The sequence below is a fragment of the Phoxinus phoxinus genome (assembly GCF_949152265.1).
Source record: "Phoxinus phoxinus genome assembly, chromosome: 4".
NCBI classification, from domain to species: Eukaryota; Metazoa; Chordata; class Actinopteri; order Cypriniformes; family Leuciscidae; genus Phoxinus; species Phoxinus phoxinus.
In genome coordinates, this window is record NC_136879.1 from 36,964,649 (window position 1) to 36,986,356 (window position 21,708).

Genomic DNA, 21,708 nt, shown 5'->3' on the forward strand with positions numbered 1-21,708 from the left:
GGATCCTCTTCACCGCCCCAGTCCCGTGAACCAGCGGCCCGCCGCCAAGCTTCCAAGGCTGCAGTGTCGTCCTGGTCCGTCACCCACTCTGTTTCGCCAGCTCCCCTCACCATGGTTCCGCCTTCGCCGATCTGTCCCAGGTTTCCGTCCGCCCCTGCAGTCAGGACTCCACCCTGGATCCTCCTTCCATCAGCGCCACCAAAGGTACCAGTGCCCGCCTACCCCAGGCATGTGTCCGTCAGCAGATCCACACCCTCCACTGAAGCCTCCGCCTCATTTCAACATCCTGGACTCTGTCGTTATCACCGCGGGAGGCCGCGCCTTTTCGAGGGAGGCGTAATGTCACGATTACGTTCAGTCATGTCTGCACCTGTGCTCGTTAGTCTAGTTTAGTTCACCTGATTCACCTTGTGTATTTATGCTCCCTGTTCTGTTCTACCCTTGGTCAGTCATTGTTGAATGTCATGCTTGTCAGACACCAGTAAACCCTTTGTCAACTATATTCGGTGTTACGCATGTTCCTTCCCACGTTCTCAATATGCCTGTAAGAAAATACACGTTCATCATGAAAGTTGAGATGGATGTTGAATTTAAAGAACAAAAAGTTATAAAGAAACAGTATTATTGAATGTTAATGGCACTGGTTTGGTAAAACAGGTCAGGTTTATTGCTAGAGTTGAAAACCTCTCTCTTGAGCCGCGTTTCCACCGAAATTACCCGGAACAATTTGTCCCAGGAACTTTTTTCCCAGGAACTTTTTTTTGCCCCAGTTGCTTTCTGCGTTTACACCGCGGTCTAAAGTAGGCTACCGGGAAGATTATAAACTGCGCGCGACTGCTCCTCCCAGTCTGCACGGATAGTAATCAGTTTTGAGCGCCACATTTATAATAAGTATGGAGGAGATTCAAACTGTGCTGCAGTTGTGTTTGTGATGTATTGCGGACATTGACCGTGAGATGGCTGGGACGAACGCGCAGAAAATTTCCTGTTACACAAATACGCTTATAAAGCCTGAACCTCGTCGTCGGTCCAGTTGGTTTTTTTTTATTTTTTTTTATTAAATTCCATATTTGCAGACAGACAACTCTTACTGCATGAAGCCACGAACCGCAATAGATTTTTAAAAATGCCGGTTAAAATAGAATGCTGCGTGGAGTCCTCCATTCAAAATGCGGCGTGAACACGACCAATCAGCATGTTCAGCACACAAGTCCCAACCCCGAAAGTTCCTGAACTTTTAAAAAGTACTACCTCGCGAGCAGGGACTTTCGGAGGGGGAAATATTTACCCGGAACTTCATTGAGACCCTGGTTCCTGCGGTGTAAACACACCGAGTACCACCCCAAAGTTCCTAGTTCCTGGGGAAAGTTCCCGCGGTGGAAACGCGGCTTTGGATTTGAGATGGCGAGCCACCAAATATTTAATGTTGTTTTCTGAACCTGGGAAAAGGACACTTTTAATGTATCACAAGGACCTTTTGTTGCGCTATAGACATCAACTTTCTTCAATTGGGATGACATTCTCTTTCGCTTGGACACTTCTTAGAACTGGAAGGATTGAACTGATTTTGCACCCACCCACTGGACTTTTTAAAGGACTTTCTGGACGATATTCAAAAGACAATTAAGACAAAGAGTACTTACAAGAGTATTGTTTATTGAATGTCATTGAATGTGAGTCGGATATATACATTTTGGATTTCTTTTTGAACATTGTGATAAGAAGTTCCAGTTTGGTTGAATTGTGGTTATATGACATTGTATCTTGTTTTAGGTATTATTTGGTTTGTCTAAAATTATATAGGAAGTTCTAACCCTAAAATCAAAATATAATAAGAACCCCTAACCTTTAAAATAAAAAGACAGTGACACTTAAAAGCTGTCCAAAATACAACAAAATCAAATAAAAGTCTTTCAGTCTTGCTAGGCCTCATGGCCTCAGCATCATCGGTACTTCTGCTGCACATCCGCCCACTGCAGTACTGGCTGAAACCTCAGGTCCCATCTCATGCATGACTATCAAGTCGCCTTTGTGTCAAGGTTAATCAGGTCTGCATCAGAGCTCTGACCCCTTGGAAGGACCCCAGTCTATATCTAGCTGGAGTAAGTATGGGGTTTGTCTCGAGGAGGAAGGTAGTCACCATAGATCCATCCAACAAGGGTTGTGAAGCTCTGCGAGGGCAGACCGACTTCTGGCCACGTAAAAGCGGCTGCATATCAACTGACTGGAAATGATGCAGGTCTTTCTGGCCCTCAAAACCTTTCTACTAGACCTAGCAGGGCACCAGTTCTTAGTTCGGTCAGACAATACGGCGATGGTATTGGTCCTACATAAACCACAAAGGTGGAATTAGGTCGAGACCTCTGTACAGACTAGCCTGACGCCTCCTCTTATGGGCACAACGCCACCTGAGCTCACTGAGAGCAGTGCACATGCCAGGCAGAATGATCCAGGGAGCAGACATGCTGTCCCGGGACAATGTGTTCCCAGGGGAATGGTCACATTCCCAGATGGTTCAAACAATTTGGAGCATCTTCGGCAAGGCAGAGATCGACCTCTTCACCTCCGAAGGCAGCTCTCACTGCCCAATATTTTTTACAAAAAGCAAGGATGCGCTGGCCCATGAATGACTTTCCCCCTATCAAGCTGCTTCCTCAGATCAGGGAAGACAAGCACGCTGTCCTTCTGGTGGCCCCTCTCAGGCGGAATTAACCTTAATTCTCCTAGTTGATCCAGCTCCTTGCAGCAGCCTCGTGGCCAATACCCCAATACCCCAGGCGAACAGGACAATTTGGCATCCCCAACCCGAGATGTGGGCCCTCCATGTATGGCCCCTCAACAGGAACTTGAAGACCTCCCAGTGGGAGTCCTGAATATTATCTTGGAAGCTAGAGCCCCGTCAACCAGACGCCTGTACTCCCTTAATGATCTGTGTTCTCCGACTGGTGTTCAGATCGGAACCAGAACCCATTTTCTTGTGGAGTACAGCAGGTACTTTCTTTCCTACAAGAGCTAATGGACACGGCTCACACCCCCTCCACGCTCAAAGTCTATGTGGCGGCCATAGCAGAGCATCATGTCCCTGTGGCTGGCCAGTCTCTGGGTAAAAGCAACCTGGTAGTTCGCTTCTTAAAAGGGCTTACTGCTTACTGCATTGGGCATGGTCCAATGGTGTGTCTATTGGTGACATCTGTGCGATGGACAGCTGGTCCTCACTGTCCACATTTGCCAGGTTTTACAACTTGGAAATCCCTGCCTTGCAGACACAAATCCTATCTGTCTAGTTCACGTTGACCTCTAGGTAGCTCAACCAGCTATTACCTCTCTGGAGGGTTTGACCTTAGTCTGAGCCCCTTTTTTGGTCGGGCATAATTCTGCCCCTCTCAGCCCTGCCGCCTAGAGGCCCCTACCACAGGTTCCTCAGGCTAGGGCAATGGAACAAGTCGTTCGGCTTTGCATAGCACGGCGTGATTGGATTGGTTCCCCATCAGCGTCTAGCAAGACGCAATACGAGTGAACGTTTCGAAAGGGAATGACTCGGTTACTTATGTAACCTCGGTTCTCGGTGATAACGGAAATTAGTATTGCATAGACGACCATGCCATGGTGCTCCTCAACTTGTGATTCGTCGCTTCAGTCGAATTAAACCTGATTCCTATGGCGAAATGTGCTACTTTTATAGGCAGAAGCCACTTGGCAGGTTCTGTGCTCTCCTCTGGAGGGACACGCCACTTCGCCATAGGTTCATGCAGTTCCCACTGCACAGCCAATAAGCACATGCAGATCACTCCACTGTTATAGCTGTGCAGTAGCACTGCGTTATTAAATAAAAGGCTTCAATAATCAGAGAAAATTTTGTTTTCCCCATCAACGTCTAGCAAGACGCAATATTCATTCCCGTTATCTCAGGGCAAAATCAAGCATTTCACATCCTGAAGTCAATCCAGTCATCCAAATTGTGAAGAATTACGGCCCAAAGTACTGAAGGAATTGATTTTTCACAGGTGTTTTATCATATTTTGAATTACACGTTGCTGTAATTATGAAAGTACATTACTTTAATCTACCAATCTAGAAAATACACTTGGATTTAAGTAAACTGTTTTACGTATATGTTTTAAGTATATATATAGCTACTATTGAATTTAAAGGAATGTTTGGTGTAAATGCATTATAAAAGTATTTTTAATGCAGTAATCATGCCTTGTAGTGCACCTTATAATGCATTGTATGATCTCATGAGTAAATGTAACTACAGTTATAATACATTATAATATACTTATCTATTTATTGAACACACATTTAGAAAGTATAATGCATTAAAACACACAACAAACAACCGATTTAAGAATCTGCAAATATTATAATGCATTAAACGTACATTATGAATACCTTTATAATGCATTGTACATAAAGGCTTTAAGTGTTACGTTTAAAAAAAATCAAATGAATGAATGAATGAATTAAGCATTTATATAGCGCTTAATAAATGTATATTGTGTATATTTTAATGTATTATTTTATGAAAATTATTTTTTTAAATTCTGCTCTTTTATGATCCTGACAAACGAACCTTTACCAGAATAAAATGCAGGGTAGAGGGGTTCAGTGAAAGTGGTCTGGACTCTGTGAAGGAGAGTCATTTTGTCAGAGACGCTGTAGAAGGACAGAGTTCCTGCTCTGTGATCCAGATACACTCCTATTCTAGAGGAGCAGACAGCGGGGATTGAGACTTGGGCTTTATCATGAATGAAATGGACATTCTGTTGATAGCGGGACAATCTCCATGATATTTTGTTGGAGCCAAGTTTGCAGTAATCACTGTTTCCTTTACGTCCAATTCCTTTGTAACAAACTGCTACAGCCCAAATGTCCCCACTGCACTCGACCTCCCAGTAACAGCGATCATACAAACCCTCTCTAGACAAGATATAAATATACCAATCAAATCGCTCTGGGTGATCAGGATACTGCTGGTCTTTATATGTATGTGATATTTTCCTGTTGTCCTCAGACAGTTTGAGGTTTTTGTGTGTCGTGTTTAGATCCAAGTGAAGTTCACAGAAATCTGAGGATGAATGGACAAAAAAAAACAAATATTTAACAAAGTAAACTTTGGTTCCAAAATGGTCACATATCATTTCAAGTAACATATCATATCCACTGTTACTTATTAATTAATTAATGTGTGCCTTAAGGAAACAACAGTTGAACTTACACTGCAAAAAATAATTTGGGGTCTTGGCAACATGGACATTTGACACTGAAGAGAAAATAAATAAAAAATAACTTGTGATTCATTTGTTAGTTTAATCCTACTGAGTATGAATGGCAATAATATATATCAAAATATTCAGACCTTCTTGTGATATTTTGGATGTTTGGTGTTGATAGACGTCCTCCAAAACCTCTCTGAATGCTGAGATTGAAATGTCTTTAAAATACAGATGAGTGTGTTGAGTGATGGGAACGTCTTCAAATGTGGGTAAAAAACACAAAGAATGACAGCTCTGAAATAAGACAAATACAGCACTGCTTGTTATTGTCACGTTCTGAGTAGCTGCAATGAAGAGCAAAACGATAGAGAAATACTAGAACAATATTTAATAATACTCTGGAGTACACAGGAACAGAACCAAAAACACAAATGATAACCAAAAAAAAAACAAAAAAATAAACTGAACAGAAAGTATGGCTACGTTTACAGGTGGACGACTATTTTCATAAACGGACATTTCACGCCTCATTTTAAAAAATAACATCGTGCACACCTGTCAGTTTTCAGAAAAGTGTTAGTTTACACGAACCCGTGTGTATGCCGTCAAGATCATGCCAAACCTGTAGGTGGCAGTGTAACGAGAAGCTCAAGCCCACGTTAGCCAATCAGAATCCCGAAAATAGTCTCATACTGTGACGTCGGCTGCCTAAAACTGTTTTTTTTTTTTCAAAGTTTTCCAAAATCTCCACTCTGGCCGGAGTTTTTAGAAAGAATCGTTTTCAGAGGCAAATTCTCCGTTTGCGTGTAAACGAAGGGCACAAACAAAGGGAAATGTCTTTTTCAAAATAACCATGTACGTGTAAATGGGGCCTATATATGCAGGGAAAAATCAGAAACTAAATAAGATAGCTGATGATAATCACAGAAACTGGGACATAATCAGAAACCAAGGAAACCAATGATAAACAGAGCAGGGAAAACAGGAACTAAAGAAAACAAAACAGAATATTAAAATAAGAGTCCATATAGCCATAACAGTACTCCCCCCTCCCGGAAGCCGCGTCCTTGCACCTTAAGAGATAGTTCGGTCCACAGTGGAGCTGACGGTGGGAGGAACCAGGGTGGAGCTTTGGCTTATTGCCCAGTTAGAACCCGGAGACCGACTGACGGAGGCGGAACCAGGGTGCGTGGAGAAACCGGCATAGCAGAGAGGCTGACGGACCAGGGCAACATCCATGGCCTAGAAGCCCAAGGTGGAGCTGCTGGCTCGCGGGACCAAGGCGGACAGGGGGAGACCAGGGTGACGATAGAGGTGGTGCGGATAACGGGAAAGCTGTACGGAAGGAAAAGCCCTGTGGAACCAAAGGGGTGGAGGGTCGAGGTGCAGCAGGAAGCCGGGAAGTCTGTGGCGGAGGAAGTGCGACGACTGACTGAGGCTAAGCCTAAGGGACGAAGGAGCCAGGAGGAGTCCAAGGGGTGACGGACCATGGTGGAGTCGGCGGTGCGCAGAACCGACGGGCTGACAGGCCGAGGTGGATATATGGGCCTGGAGGCTTGAGGTGAAGCCGGTGAATCCGTATCCTCGTAATGAGCTGGTGATCAGGTAGCTTGAGGCGAATCGGACGAGCTGCACGGAGTTATTGGCGGGGGCAGAGTCGAAGAACAGGACGACACCAGGTATGGGATATGATATACTAGGAAGCTTGCATCGACTCCGGAAAAACTCTAATAGCAGGCTCTGGCTCTGGCTCCTTTTCTGCCTCACTGATGGTAAAAAGGGGAATAGCCTTGCCGGAGCACCCACCACCATATATTTCACCAGCGACTTCTGCTCACAGGTGATGAGACGACGCAATGCTGGTAAGTCCATTCTATAGCTTCGTTTATTCTGTCCCTTTCTGAGTGGCTCCAATGAAGCGCATGATGATAAGAGGAATACTAGAACAATCTTTAATAACAAATTCTCGATTACACAGGAACACAACCACAAACATAAATGATAACCGACAAATAAATGGAGCCTAGCGCAAGTTCTGCCAGGAAGACTCAATCGTTCATGTGACTTATTACCTTCTCATCTATCCAATCATATCCTAATAGCCCAGTATAAAAGGGTGGTACTTACACATGTCTGAGTTCGCAGATACTGTCGCTCCCCCCATCCCCCCCCGTCCCCGTATGCAGATTCCGTACTCTCAGAATGCGAGTTACGGACGGGGCCTACGCCAAAGAACTTGATTGTTTGCTGAGCTCTTAAATAAATGTTCATCGTCACAGTATTAATTCTCCCGAGTCTTTCTGGTAGAACTAAACTGAACAGAGAGTATATATGTAGGGGATAATCAGGAACTAAATAAGTAACACAGTCTCACCCCAAAACGTCACATACTGACGGGTCTTGACCATACGTCAACATACGACGAAAAGGGTACCCCTATAACGTCCATGTGTGACGATTCGGGTATGGTTGGGTTTAGGTATGCGTTAGGGTACCGCTAGGAGGCGCTGCTGGTGCGCTTATGTCTGCGTCTCATATTGACGTTATAGGGGAACCCTTTTCGTCGTATGTTGACGTATGGTCAAGACCCGTCAGTAAATGACGTTTTGGGGTGAGACCGGGTTGAAATAAGATACATCTGATGATAATCACAGAAACAGGGACATAATCAGAAAGCAAGGAATCTGAAACTAAACAAAGCAGGGAAACAGGAAACAAATAAAAAGCAGAACAGAATAACAAAATAAGAGTCCATTACTGTAAAAGAGACCATTTAAAAATGTGAAATTTTCCCCCGTTCACTTCACACCGCCAGCGACATGCAGCAACAAAGCAACACAATCCCATTAATTTCAATGGGGCGCTGGCGACTTCCGACAACACGAGCAACAGTGACCGTTGTCGACAGAATGTGGGCGTGTCAAGCGATGCGAGACATGCGACAAAAGTTCAGAAAATTTAACTTTATGCAAATGAGAAGCGATTTTTGCGAGAGCGACAACCAATTGGAAAGAAGAGTTTCAGTGGTGCTCACGTCACCGTCTCGAGTGCAGACAAGACAGAAGAGTTTGAGGGTGATTTCACTGTTTTATATGATTTGACTGTAACCACATACATGGATATTATAAAATGATGCATGGAAAAGAAACTGTCGACAGTCTCAGTGAGTTTAATTCATACATTTATAGTTCGAGTGTTGCAATTTTATGATGCAAGTTTAGCACTGCAGTTCATTTTACAGTTTCCCCTGCATTGTGTTGACTATTAGGGACAAGAAAATGTATTATCTGTCAAATTCTAATGACTTTTTAGTAATTTATGACAGTATGAGTGTGTTTAATTTGTTGATTGATCGATTGTTAATCAAGTAAATGATATAACCCACTGAACACTGATGTGGTAATATAAAAACACTCTCCCAACAGCATACTGTTTATTTTGAGCCTAAATCCTAGTCAAATTTAAATTATATAGTTGTAGTATATCACTTGTGATAGTATTTTGTATATATATGGTCAGACGTGGATCGACAGCACTACGAACGCCCACAAGCAACTTCACAGTGAGACGAGCGACATACAGCGATAAAGTCGCTGGCGGTGTGAACGGGGCTTAAGTATAGAAACATGGTGGTATAAAGGACTTTCATTACCTTCAGACTCTGGATCTGATCATCAGTAATCAGAAGTTTCTCAATCTCTGCTTGTCTTTTTCTGAGTTCTGTCAGCTCTTGATCCAGATGTTTGAGAAGTTTCTCTGCTCGATCTATCTCAGTCTTCTCCTGAGCTCTGATCTGCTCTTTAATCTCGTGTCACAGGCCGGGGGGAAGGCGAACTAGTACAGTGACGGACAGCCAACACCCCCAAACTACCACACCACCACTGAGGAGCTATCCCGCGGGACAGAAGAGGCCAGACGACAATAATTACAATTTTAACTTTTATTTATTAAAAGGATGTCTCTTAAAATACGGTAGTCTCTTCCTGTGTCTCTCCAACACACATCGGCTCCGCCTTCCCTATCCACGGGACTAGATGGCAACAAGAGGTGAGCTCAATTCAGCGGCTCTGATGAGCTTCAGCACAGAAGAGGATGTCAACGGCAGAGATGAACTCAATTCAGCAGCTCTGATGTGCTCCAGCACAGATGGAGGCAGACGAGGATGTCAACGGCAGAGATGAACTCAATTCAGCAGCTCTGATGTGCTCCAGCACAGATGGAGGCAGACGAGGATGTCAACGGCAGAGATGAACTCAATTCAGCAGCTCTGAGGTGTTTCAACACAGATGAGGATGTCAGCATTAACTCTGTCTTTCGTACTCACAGGATTAAAGGGCAGCAAGAGATGAACTCAATTCAGCAGCTCTGATGTGCTCCAGCACAGACGGAGGCAGACGAGGATATCAACGGCAGAGATGAACTCAATTCAGCAGCTCTGATGTGCTCCAGCACAGACGGAGGCAGACGAGGATATCAACGGCAGAGATGAACTCAATTCAGCAGCTCTGATGTGCTCCAGCACAGATGGAGGCAGACGAGGATGTCAACGGCAGAGATGAACTCAATTCAGCAGCTCTGAGGTGTTTCAACACAGATGAAGATGTCAGCATTAACTCTGTCTTTCGTACTCACAGGATTAAAGGGCAGCAAGGGAGGAACTCAATTCAGCAGCTCTGGTGTGCTCCAGCACAGATGGAGGCAGACGAGGATGTCAACGGCAGAGATGAACTCAATTCAGCAGCTCTGATGTGCTCCAGCACAGATGGAGGCAGACGAGGATGTCAACGGCAGAGATGAACTCAATTCAGCAGCTCTGATGTGCTCCAGCACAGATGGAGGCAGACGAGGATGTCAACGGCAGAGATGAACTCAATTCAGCAGCTCTGATGTGCTCCAGCACAGATGGAGGCAGACGAGGATGTCAACGGCAGAGATGAACTCAATTCAGCAGCTCTGAGGTGTTTCAACACAGATGAGGATGTCAGCATTAACTCTGTCTTTCGTACTCACAGGATTAAAGGGCAGCAAGGGAGGAACTCAATTCAGCAGCTCTGATGTGCTCCAGCACAGATGGAGGCAGACGAGGATGTCAACGGCAGAGATGAACTCAATCCAGCAGCTCTGATGTGCTCCAGCACAGATGGAGGCAGACGAGGATGTCAACGGCAGAGATGAACTCAATTCAGCAGCTCTGGGGTGTTTCAACACAGATGAGGATGTCAGCATTAACTCTGTCTTTCGTACTCACAGGATTAAAGGGCAGCAAGGGAGGAACTCAATTCAGCAGCTCTGATGTGCTCCAGCACAGATGGAGGCAGACGAGGATGTCAACGGCAGAGATGAACTCAATTCAGCAGCTCTGATGTGCTCCAGCACAGATGGAGGCAGACGAGGATGTCAACGGCAGAGATGAACTCAATTCAGCAGCTCTGATGTGCTCCAGCACAGATGGAGGCAGACGAGGATGTCAACGGCAGAGATGAACTCAATTCAGCAGCTCTGAGGTGTTTCAACACAGATGAAGATGTCAGCATTAACTCTGTCTTTCGTACTCACAGGATTAAAGGGCAGCAAGGGATGAACTCAATTCAGCAGCTCTGATGTGCTCCAGCACAGACGGAGGCAGACGAGGATATCAACGGCAGAGATGAACTCAATTCAGCAGCTCTGATGTGCTCCAGCACAGATGGAGGCAGACGAGGATGTCAACGACAGAGATGAACTCAATTCAGCAGCTCTGAGGTGTTTCAACACAGATAAAGATGTCAGCATTAACTCTGTCTTTCGTACTCACAGGATTAAAGGGCAGCAAGGGATGAACTCAATTCAGCAGCTCTGATGTGCTCCAGCACAGATGGAGGCAGACGAGGACGGCAGCAGTATCTCTATATTCCGTATTCACAAGACTGGATTTCATGAGCCAGCGCGGCTACAGCAATGTTTATCCACTCGGCCGCCCGAACGATCTGCGGGGGTCCCACACTCGTGTGTACACTGCAAAACACTCAACTCCACACGTGAAAATATCAGCTTAACACTGCAAAACACTCCAACCTTTGTAATGAATAAGGCAGTGTTCGGGCTCAAATGGACATCTTAATAGCGAGACTCTTCGTACGCTGGCAGTATTATAAAGATATACTCGTTCCTCATAGCTACAATGTTTGTGCCAAAGAAAGTTAGCCACTTAGCTGGTAGTATCCTGTTCCCTCCGTCCTCTGTCCTCAGTCCTTCTCTTGCCTCACGTAAACCCGCTGTCTCTTCCTCCTTCCCTCGCTGCTTCCCTCTCTCTCCAATGTCCGCGTCTTTTATGCTTCTCGCACCCTGATCAACGCATGGAATTTTTCCCTCACAGGTGCCGGTGATTTCGCGCAATCATTTGTCGCTGCACTTCCGCCCCGTTCGTGAGACCGGAACCGTCCTGGTGTTGCAACGGAAGTGTTCCTCCATAGCAACAATTCCCGTGCAAAGGTTCCGGCCCTTGGTCACCCCGTGACATCCTCCCCCACCAATGAGTTCTAGTCCCTAGAACTCCTGACCGGAGGTCCACTCGCCGTATCTCGCAGGTGGTTGCCCCCTGTTGTCTCGCTGCGAGCGTCGGGGTGGGGATGCTGGAGGCTCCCCTGTTGCCACAGATTCCCGTCTCTCTGGAACGACGGCCCAACCCACCACCGGTGGTTCCAAGGTCCTAAGGGCTGTTGGAATCTCCCCCGTAGGCCTCGAATAATTAGGGCAAGGCCGAAGCAGATTCCGGTGCAATACCCGTTCCGGGCCCGACCTCCCTTCAGGGCGAATAGTATACACAGGTAAGTCAGGGTCTCTCTGTCGTTCCACCACGTAAGGCATAACCTCCCACCGATCGCTCAACTTGCCCTTTCCTTGACGCCGATTATCCCGAACCAATACACGCTCTCCGGGCAGCAAAGGGGCTTCCCGGGCTGTTCGGTCGTACAATCGTTTGTTTTTCTCTGCAGCTCCCTTTATTCGGTCCGTGACTCTCCCATAGGCGAACTGGAGCTGTTGGTGGTGCCGATTTACCCATTCAGTGGTGCTCGGGGCCCCTGCCGCCGAAGCAGTCCCCCAAAGTAGGTCGACGGGTAAACGCATGTGTCTCCCAAACATCAGAAAAGACGGCGCAAAGCCTGTGGTACTATGTATGCTGTTGTTGTATGCTTGCAGCAAAGAGGGGAGGCAATCCGCCCACGAACTCTGCTGGTCCGAGTCAAGAGTTCCCAATAGGGTTAACAAGGTCTGATTAAACCGCTCACACCCCCCATTCCCTTGGGGGTGGTATGGGGTAGTGTGGGTCTTACGGCAGCCGTAGAGTTGGCACAGTTCTGCGATAACCCTCGACTCAAAGTTTGGACCTTGGTCGGAGTGGAGGATCTCTGGACATCCAAAAGGCTGGAACACGGTCCTCCAAAGGGCCGTGGCGGTGGTAGTTGCCGTCTGGTCGAGAGTGGGAACGGCCCAAGAATACTTGGTAAACAAGTCTGTTGCCACTAAGATGTTCTGAAAGCGGTCTGCAGGTCGACCCAATGTCAGGAAGTCCACTCCCACGATATGTAGAGGGGCCCGTGGCCGTATCGGGACTAATGGAGCTCTCACCTCCTTCCGGGTCTTAAAAAGCAAACAACGGGGGCAATCCTGAATAAAGGCTCCGACCATCGCCTCCATCCTGGGCCAAAAGAAGTGCCTCCTCAACAAGGACAATGTCCTTTCTTGGCCTTGATGTCCCATCTGGGTATGGTAAGCGTGCAACAATGGCTGGACCTGATCTTCAGGAACCACCACCTGGTATACCTGCTCTCGGGTTGCCGGGTCCTGAACAGAACGGCAAATCACCCCTTCTTTTAAGCAGAGCCTCTCCCACTGTCCACAGAGTAGCCTCACCGTCTGTGCCTGTCTTTCTCCGGCTTGTGGCAGAGAGCCTTCTTCCAAGCAGGAACGAATCACCACAAGATCTCTATTTCTCCCCTGTTGCTCCCTCCACCGCCTTGGGTCCCATCCCCAACTATCGGGGGCGTCGATGGTACTTGATCCTGGGGCTTCTACTACCCCCACCAGGAGTTCCTCAACCTCCGTGGGAGTCACCCCCGGACCCCCCGCGTCAATCACCGGGAGCCTGGAGAGTACGTCCGCATTTGTATGTTCCCGACCCGGTCGGTACTGTATCTGATAGTCGTAATTCGCCAACTGTGCCACCCAACGCTGTTCGACGGCCCCCAGTTTAGCCGTTCGTAAGTGGACCAGGGGGTTGTTATCCGTCACTACTAGCACCTTGGCCCCCCACAGATAATCTTTGAACTTTTCGCTCATCGCCCACTTCATTGCCAGGAGTTCAATCTTAAAAGAGCTGTAGTTCGAATCATTCCGCTCCGCTGGATGGAGACTTCGACTTGCGTATGCGATCACTCTTTCCACTCCCTGCTGGCGCTGTGCTAGTACTGCTCCCAGCCCCAAGTTGCTTGCATCGGTATAAAGGACAAACGGCTGAGAGAAGTCAGCATAGGCGAGAATCGGGGCCTGTAACAACTCTTGCTGAAGATTCCGGAAAGCTACCTCACATGCAGAGCTCCAAGTCACCACGGGAGACCCTCGGCCCCGGGGGCGTGCAGTGCCCACAAGTAATTGGTTTAGGGGCTTGGCGATTTTTGAGAAGTCTTTAATAAAGCGTCGGTAGTACCCCACAAAGCCGAGGAAGGATCGCACCTGTCGAACAGTTTTAGGGGGCTCCCACCCTTGCACGGCCGACACCTTTTCCGGATCTGGGGAGACTCCTGCAGCGCTGACGCAATGGCCCAGGAATTTAACTTCCCTGCGGAACAGTTGGCACTTTTCCGGCCGTAACTTCAGCCCGTACTTTTCCATAGCTTGGAACACTTGTTCAAGATGGAGTAAATGAGCTGCAAAGTCCGGGGAGAAGACAATAACGTCATCCAAGTACACCAGCGTGGAGTCGACCAGTTGTCCTCCCAGGCAACGCTGCATGAGCCGCTGGAAGGTTGCAGGGGCGTTGCAGAGTCCGAACGGCATCCTATCCCATTCAAAAAGGCCGAAGGGAGTGGTGAAAGCGGTCTTCTCTCGGTCTCTCTCTTCCACCTGGACCTGCCAGTATCCACTGGCTAAGTCCAGCGTGGAGTACCAGGCGGCCTGGGTTAGACTCGTGAGAGAGTCCTCAATTCGTGGTAATGGGAAGGCGTCTTTCTTAGTCACACTGTTCAGTTTCCGATAGTCCACGCAGAATCTCCAAGCTCCACTCTTCTTCTGCACTAAGACAATAGGGGCCGCCCAGGGACTACTGCTCTCACGGACAATGCCTCCCTCCAGCATCCCCCTCAACAGGGCACGAACCTCCGAGTAAAGCGTCGGTGGTACTGGACGATACCGCTCACGACTTGGGGCTGCGTCCCCCGTGGGGATCTGGTGTCTCACAATGCTAGTACAGCCATAATCCTCTTCGTGGGTGGAAAACACATGCCGCCACTTGCTCAAAAAGTCCTGGAGCTGACGCCGCTGGTCCTCCTCTAATCCTTCTCCCCATAGGGACTCCCTCGCCAGATGGTCCGGCATTATGCCCTCAACCGGGTCTGTTCGCTGATCCTCTTGCACAATAGCCACTTCAACCACCGCAGCATCCACTCGGCTGAAACACACATCTCTGCTTTCTCGCACTTGTTGAGGTTCCACTGATGTCACCCGGACCAGTTGCTGATGGCGATGGAGGCTAACCGGATATGGGCTGGTATTCCGCACTCTTACAGCCACCCGCCCTCGGCGGACTACAGCAAGCCCCCGGGCAACCTCAACAGCCCGACAATCCCCGTGCGGCTCCACAAGGACCCAGTCGTCCGGTCTATCCGACCGGGCCGGCAACCGGGTCCAAACCATGGCCTCACTCCTCGCCGGAACAGACAGGGCATACCTGCAAGCCACCCGACCGACATCTTCCCGGTCCCACTGTGCTCTGGCAGTATGGATCCGATGGCAGTCTGTGATTATGCGCTCCCACTCTCGCCCCTCTGTGGAAGGGGGTCTTAGGGTGGGCCGACTCCGAAACAGCTCTTCCCAACATTCTGAAATAACATTCATACCCAAAAGGGCTCGGTGGGCCCCCAGGCACTGGTCTCGGACGATGACAATGCCCTTTTGCTGGACACCGACCCCCTGGATGTGGAAGTCTGCTACTACGTAGCCGATGTAAGGGATATCGAGCCCGTTCGCCCCCCGAAGAGTGAGCCAGGGTGCTTCAGTCCCCTGGCCTCGGCATCCATCAAAGAGTTCCTTGGACAGGCTTTCCGAGAACAAGGTGACTTGGGAACCAGTATCGACCAAGCATTGGAGCCTCTTACCGTTGACTTGGATTTCAACTGTAGGACAACGCCCGACCAGTTGGTTTCTGGGAGCAGGCAAGGAGGGGGGGTCAATCGAAGGGGTCCCGACCACTTGACCCGCAGTGGCCGGTAAACCTAAAAACCCCCTTGCGAACCTCGCCGTGGGCCACACTGACGACTCATGTGTCCCGACTCTCCGCAATGGTTACAGATTGGCCGTCCCTGATCGTCCCACTGGAACCTGGCCTGACCTGGCCGCCCAGGGCGGCGCCCCATCTCCCGACTCCCATCAGAATAGGACCGCTCTCGGGGCGGAGGAATTCCACCAGACCGGCCCCGGCGGAGTTCATCCAAAAGGGTTTTTGATAGCTCAGCCATCTGCTCCTTAACATCTTTCATGAGCTCCGCACGTAGCTCCTGCTTCCAGTCGACTGGAACTAAAGCCGCAGGGGTACAGGCTCCACTAGCGGCCATGCAAGTGGGCGGGTCGGTGGTCTCAGTATGGTCGACCTCCTGGGCCAAGGCCTCGCGTCGGAGAGCCTCGAAGGACAGTGTGGGGTCCTGGCGGAGTTGTAAACGTAGGTTCTGGCGGATTGGTCCATCGCGGAGCCCCAAGATAAATTGATCCCGCAACAGGGTATCTTCGTCCCCCAGACCATGATCGCGTCGTCCTTTCAGACAAGTATACTGCTCTCGGAGTCGTAAAGAGTAAGCACGGAGATTCTGCCGGGGACCTTGCCGGAAGTTGAAAAACTGGGCCCGGAGAGCAGCCACCGGGGTGGCATCACCGTACAACTCAGTAAGGAAGTCGAAGACAGCCTTTACATTGGCTCGTGCAGTCCTGGGAGCGGCTTGGACCTCCCTCTTGGCCTCCCCCTCAAGGGACCCCAGAACAAATTGCAACTTCTGCGGTTCACTCAGCCCTTGTAAACTGGCCAAGTATTCAGTCTGGGTCTTCCACTCATTCAGACTCAGCTCTGACTCGGGCCCTCCGAATCTTTGCGCCCAAGGTGCTCCCATAAAGACCGGCATAACTTGAGGTCTAGCCGCTGGTGCCTCTTCGTCTGCCATCTCCCAGAATACGGGTGCTCAACTCAAGGTGGGAACCCTGCCGACTACGCCAAGTGTCACAGGCCGGGGGGAAGGCGAACTAGTACAGTGACGGACAGCCAACACCCCCAAACTACCACACCACCACTGAGGAGCTATCCCGCGGGACAGAAGAGGCCAGACGACAATAATTACAATTTTAACTTTTATTTATTAAAAGGATGTCTCTTAAAATACGGTAGTCTCTTCCTGTGTCTCTCCAACACACATCGGCTCCGCCTTCCCTATCCACGGGACTAGATGGCAACAAGAGGTGAGCTCAATTCAGCGGCTCTGATGAGCTTCAGCACAGAAGAGGATGTCAACGGCAGAGATGAACTCAATTCAGCAGCTCTGATGTGCTCCAGCACAGATGGAGGCAGACGAGGATGTCAACGGCAGAGATGAACTCAATTCAGCAGCTCTGATGTGCTCCAGCACAGATGGAGGCAGACGAGGATGTCAACGGCAGAGATGAACTCAATTCAGCAGCTCTGAGGTGTTTCAACACAGATGAGGATGTCAGCATTAACTCTGTCTTTCGTACTCACAGGATTAAAGGGCAGCAAGAGATGAACTCAATTCAGCAGCTCTGATGTGCTCCAGCACAGACGGAGGCAGACGAGGATATCAACGGCAGAGATGAACTCAATTCAGCAGCTCTGATGTGCTCCAGCACAGACGGAGGCAGACGAGGATATCAACGGCAGAGATGAACTCAATTCAGCAGCTCTGATGTGCTCCAGCACAGATGGAGGCAGACGAGGATGTCAACGGCAGAGATGAACTCAATTCAGCAGCTCTGAGGTGTTTCAACACAGATGAAGATGTCAGCATTAACTCTGTCTTTCGTACTCACAGGATTAAAGGGCAGCAAGGGAGGAACTCAATTCAGCAGCTCTGGTGTGCTCCAGCACAGATGGAGGCAGACGAGGATGTCAACGGCAGAGATGAACTCAATTCAGCAGCTCTGATGTGCTCCAGCACAGATGGAGGCAGACGAGGATGTCAACGGCAGAGATGAACTCAATTCAGCAGCTCTGATGTGCTCCAGCACAGATGGAGGCAGACGAGGATGTCAACGGCAGAGATGAACTCAATTCAGCAGCTCTGATGTGCTCCAGCACAGATGGAGGCAGACGAGGATGTCAACGGCAGAGATGAACTCAATTCAGCAGCTCTGAGGTGTTTCAACACAGATGAGGATGTCAGCATTAACTCTGTCTTTCGTACTCACAGGATTAAAGGGCAGCAAGGGAGGAACTCAATTCAGCAGCTCTGATGTGCTCCAGCACAGATGGAGGCAGACGAGGATGTCAACGGCAGAGATGAACTCAATCCAGCAGCTCTGATGTGCTCCAGCACAGATGGAGGCAGACGAGGATGTCAACGGCAGAGATGAACTCAATTCAGCAGCTCTGGGGTGTTTCAACACAGATGAGGATGTCAGCATTAACTCTGTCTTTCGTACTCACAGGATTAAAGGGCAGCAAGGGAGGAACTCAATTCAGCAGCTCTGATGTGCTCCAGCACAGATGGAGGCAGACGAGGATGTCAACGGCAGAGATGAACTCAATTCAGCAGCTCTGATGTGCTCCAGCACAGATGGAGGCAGACGAGGATGTCAACGGCAGAGATGAACTCAATTCAGCAGCTCTGATGTGCTCCAGCACAGATGGAGGCAGACGAGGATGTCAACGGCAGAGATGAACTCAATTCAGCAGCTCTGAGGTGTTTCAACACAGATGAAGATGTCAGCATTAACTCTGTCTTTCGTACTCACAGGATTAAAGGGCAGCAAGGGATGAACTCAATTCAGCAGCTCTGATGTGCTCCAGCACAGACGGAGGCAGACGAGGATATCAACGGCAGAGATGAACTCAATTCAGCAGCTCTGATGTGCTCCAGCACAGATGGAGGCAGACGAGGATGTCAACGACAGAGATGAACTCAATTCAGCAGCTCTGAGGTGTTTCAACACAGATAAAGATGTCAGCATTAACTCTGTCTTTCGTACTCACAGGATTAAAGGGCAGCAAGGGATGAACTCAATTCAGCAGCTCTGATGTGCTCCAGCACAGATGGAGGCAGACGAGGACGGCAGCAGTATCTCTATATTCCGTATTCACAAGACTGGATTTCATGAGCCAGCGCGGCTACAGCAATGTTTATCCACTCGGCCGCCCGAACGATCTGCGGGGGTCCCACACTCGTGTGTACACTGCAAAACACTCAACTCCACACGTGAAAATATCAGCTTAACACTGCAAAACACTCCAACCTTTGTAATGAATAAGGCAGTGTTCGGGCTCAAATGGACATCTTAATAGCGAGACTCTTCGTACGCTGGCAGTATTATAAAGATATACTCGTTCCTCATAGCTACAATGTTTGTGCCAAAGAAAGTTAGCCACTTAGCTGGTAGTATCCTGTTCCCTCCGTCCTCTGTCCTCAGTCCTTCTCTTGCCTCACGTAAACCCGCTGTCTCTTCCTCCTTCCCTCGCTGCTTCCCTCTCTCTCCAATGTCCGCGTCTTTTATGCTTCTCGCACCCTGATCAACGCATGGAATTTTTCCCTCACAGGTGCCGGTGATTTCGCGCAATCATTTGTCGCTGCACTTCCGCCCCGTTCGTGAGACCGGAACCGTCCTGGTGTTGCAACGGAAGTGTTCCTCCATAGCAACAATTCCCGTGCAAAGGTTCCGGCCCTTGGTCACCCCGTGACAGTTTCCTCTCAAGAGAGCAGATGAGCTCAGTGAAGACCTTCTCAATGTCCTGCATGGTCTCTAGCGCTGAACTCTGTCAGAGACAAAAATATCTGATCAAGCAGATTGTTGTCACTCAAAACAATGCAGGTAGAAAGTAAATAAGTGACAGTCAAGCTCCAAAATGGACAGAAGTCTCTGTGAATTGTATGTCACGATTCTTAAATCAGTTTTTTATACATTTTTGGAACCATTGGTCATCGACTATTTTTTTAGAATTTGAAAGATCTACTTTTTTGTGTCAAACAAACTTTAAAGCTAAAGAACACATAAAGAAACATACTTTAAGAAGCTTCACAGCTTCACTGAGTTCCTGCTGACCTCTCTCTCGCTCCTGGATCAGCTTCTGACACGACACATTTATCTCCTTTAACTCTTTCTGAAGATGTTCGCATAAAAATAAAAATAATAAAACAATAGGCAAAAACAGACACAACATCTTTTCAGTCCAGTAAAGGGGTGTAACAAAGTGAATCTAAATTACAGCCAATAAAAATATGCAATGTATTAATAATAATAATATTAAAATAGTTTATACATGTTTTTTATTATTGTTGATATTACCTTTTTACTAGTCCATTCAGAATCCACAGACACCATATTGTGTCCTTTATGATTCTCAGTACAAAAACAACAAATACACTGACGATCATCCTGACAGTAAATCTCCAGTAGTTTCCCATGACTGAGACAGATGTTCTCCTGAATGTGTCTGGAAGCTTCGACTAGTTTGTGCTTCATAAACGCAGGAGATTGATAGTGAAGCTGCAGGTGAGTGTGACAGAAGGAGGCCAAGCACTGCAGACAGGACTTTACAGCTCTGTTCTTCTCTGTAGTGCAAACATCACACTCCACAGCAGCCGTTTGTAGGGACGTCTTCTGCAGCGTCTCCATCATCTCAGCTATCAGAGTGTTCTTCTTCAGTAGAGGTCTCTGACTGAAGCTCTCTCTGCATTGGGGACAGCGGTACGGCGGCCCCTGCTCCTTCTGGCCCCAGCAGTCAGTAATACAGCTCATACAGTAACTGTGTCCACAGGGAATCGTCACCGGCTCCTTCAGAGGATCCAGACAGACTGGACAGCTGAACTGATCCACAAACTGACTCGCTGCAGATTCAGACATTTCTTTGCAGAGAGTCTGTCCTCAAATACAAACTGATCTGCCAGAAGTAAATCATTAAATTAAGTACATAAATCCACATGTAAATCATTAACAAAAGAGCACGTCTAAACTCTACAAAATGCGCAGTTTTGAGTATTAATATAAAAGAATCCTAAACTCTTCATCCGTAACGAAGAATAACCATAAGACATCCAGATTAACATGGAAAATTATCAAACTCATACAGTAATAATTGAATGCCCTTTTTTTCAATGCAAGAAGACATAAAACAATTAGTTAAGGATTTATGACGTTCTTACCTGATTTGACAGAATAACAAGTCAAATATTCCCTCCTTTATAGCTTTAACCAAACTGGAAGAGTGTGGATCCTGAAGCAGAGGCTCGTGTAGCAGGGAAATAGGTTTCGCTTCTCTCGAATCCACAAACTTCCTGGTTTTCAGTGCGCAGATGTGTGTGTGTGTGTGTGTGTGTGTGTGTGTGTGTGTGTGTGTGTGTGTGTGCGTGTGTGTGTGTGTGTGTGCGTGTGTGTGAGAGAGAGAGAATAAACAGATTGTTTATGTGAAGCAGTAACTTTGCAGTTTTACTGCTCGACTCTGTACTTAAAATCATACCGCATTTCTTGACACCAATAATCAGTAGTTGGATGGTTTGTAATAACATACAGAAAATGTGTTTCTTTGTTTTAACTTCTATAACACACTTCCAGCAATATGTGCATAAAATAACGTTTTATTAGAAAAGGTATATATGGGCCATTCTACAGAATTGGTGTGAACTGCTGTCTCAAAAATATACTCTGGGGATACTCTGGGTTCGGGCCAAAATTCAGAGCTTGGAGCCCTCCCCTCAAACAGCACACCAAATACACATAACCTTTACTCCACTTAATTCTTTCTTTCTTTCTTTATTTTTCACACGTTATCATTTTGAAGACACATACTAAGTACAATATAGAACGGTTATTGTGTGAAAAAAGGGGGAAACCCCAAAGAAGCTATTTAAAGCTTTTAGAAGGGGGCCCAATTACATGTAGCGTAAGTGTAAACTATGAATTGATCAAATCATTAATGAGTTCATGCTTGTTGTTCAATGTCATTGGCATCAAAGCTTTAACATGTGATGCTTCTTGATTACTGTATAAGAACAGCAGGTTTTCTTTCTGCTGCTGTGGAGAAAAACAA

General features: G+C 47.8%; 1 protein-coding gene across 1 annotated transcript; it reads right to left on the reverse strand.

Annotated features, from left to right (window-relative positions):
- Positions 1-1,045: 1,045 nt before the first annotated feature.
- On the reverse strand, positions 1,046-20,966 carry LOC306996995 (E3 ubiquitin/ISG15 ligase TRIM25-like). Its single transcript, XM_079609983.1, has 8 exons — positions 20,825-20,966; positions 19,968-20,562; positions 19,687-19,782; positions 19,356-19,437; positions 8,869-9,026; positions 5,360-5,510; positions 5,219-5,263; positions 1,046-5,068 (listed from the first exon to the last, which is right to left on the reverse strand). The coding sequence occupies exons 2-8, from the start codon at positions 20,523-20,525 to the stop codon at positions 4,530-4,532; spliced, it is 1,629 nt and encodes a 542-aa protein (XP_079466109.1). The 5' UTR covers positions 20,526-20,562; positions 20,825-20,966; the 3' UTR covers positions 1,046-4,529.
- Positions 20,967-21,708: the final 742 nt, after the last annotated feature.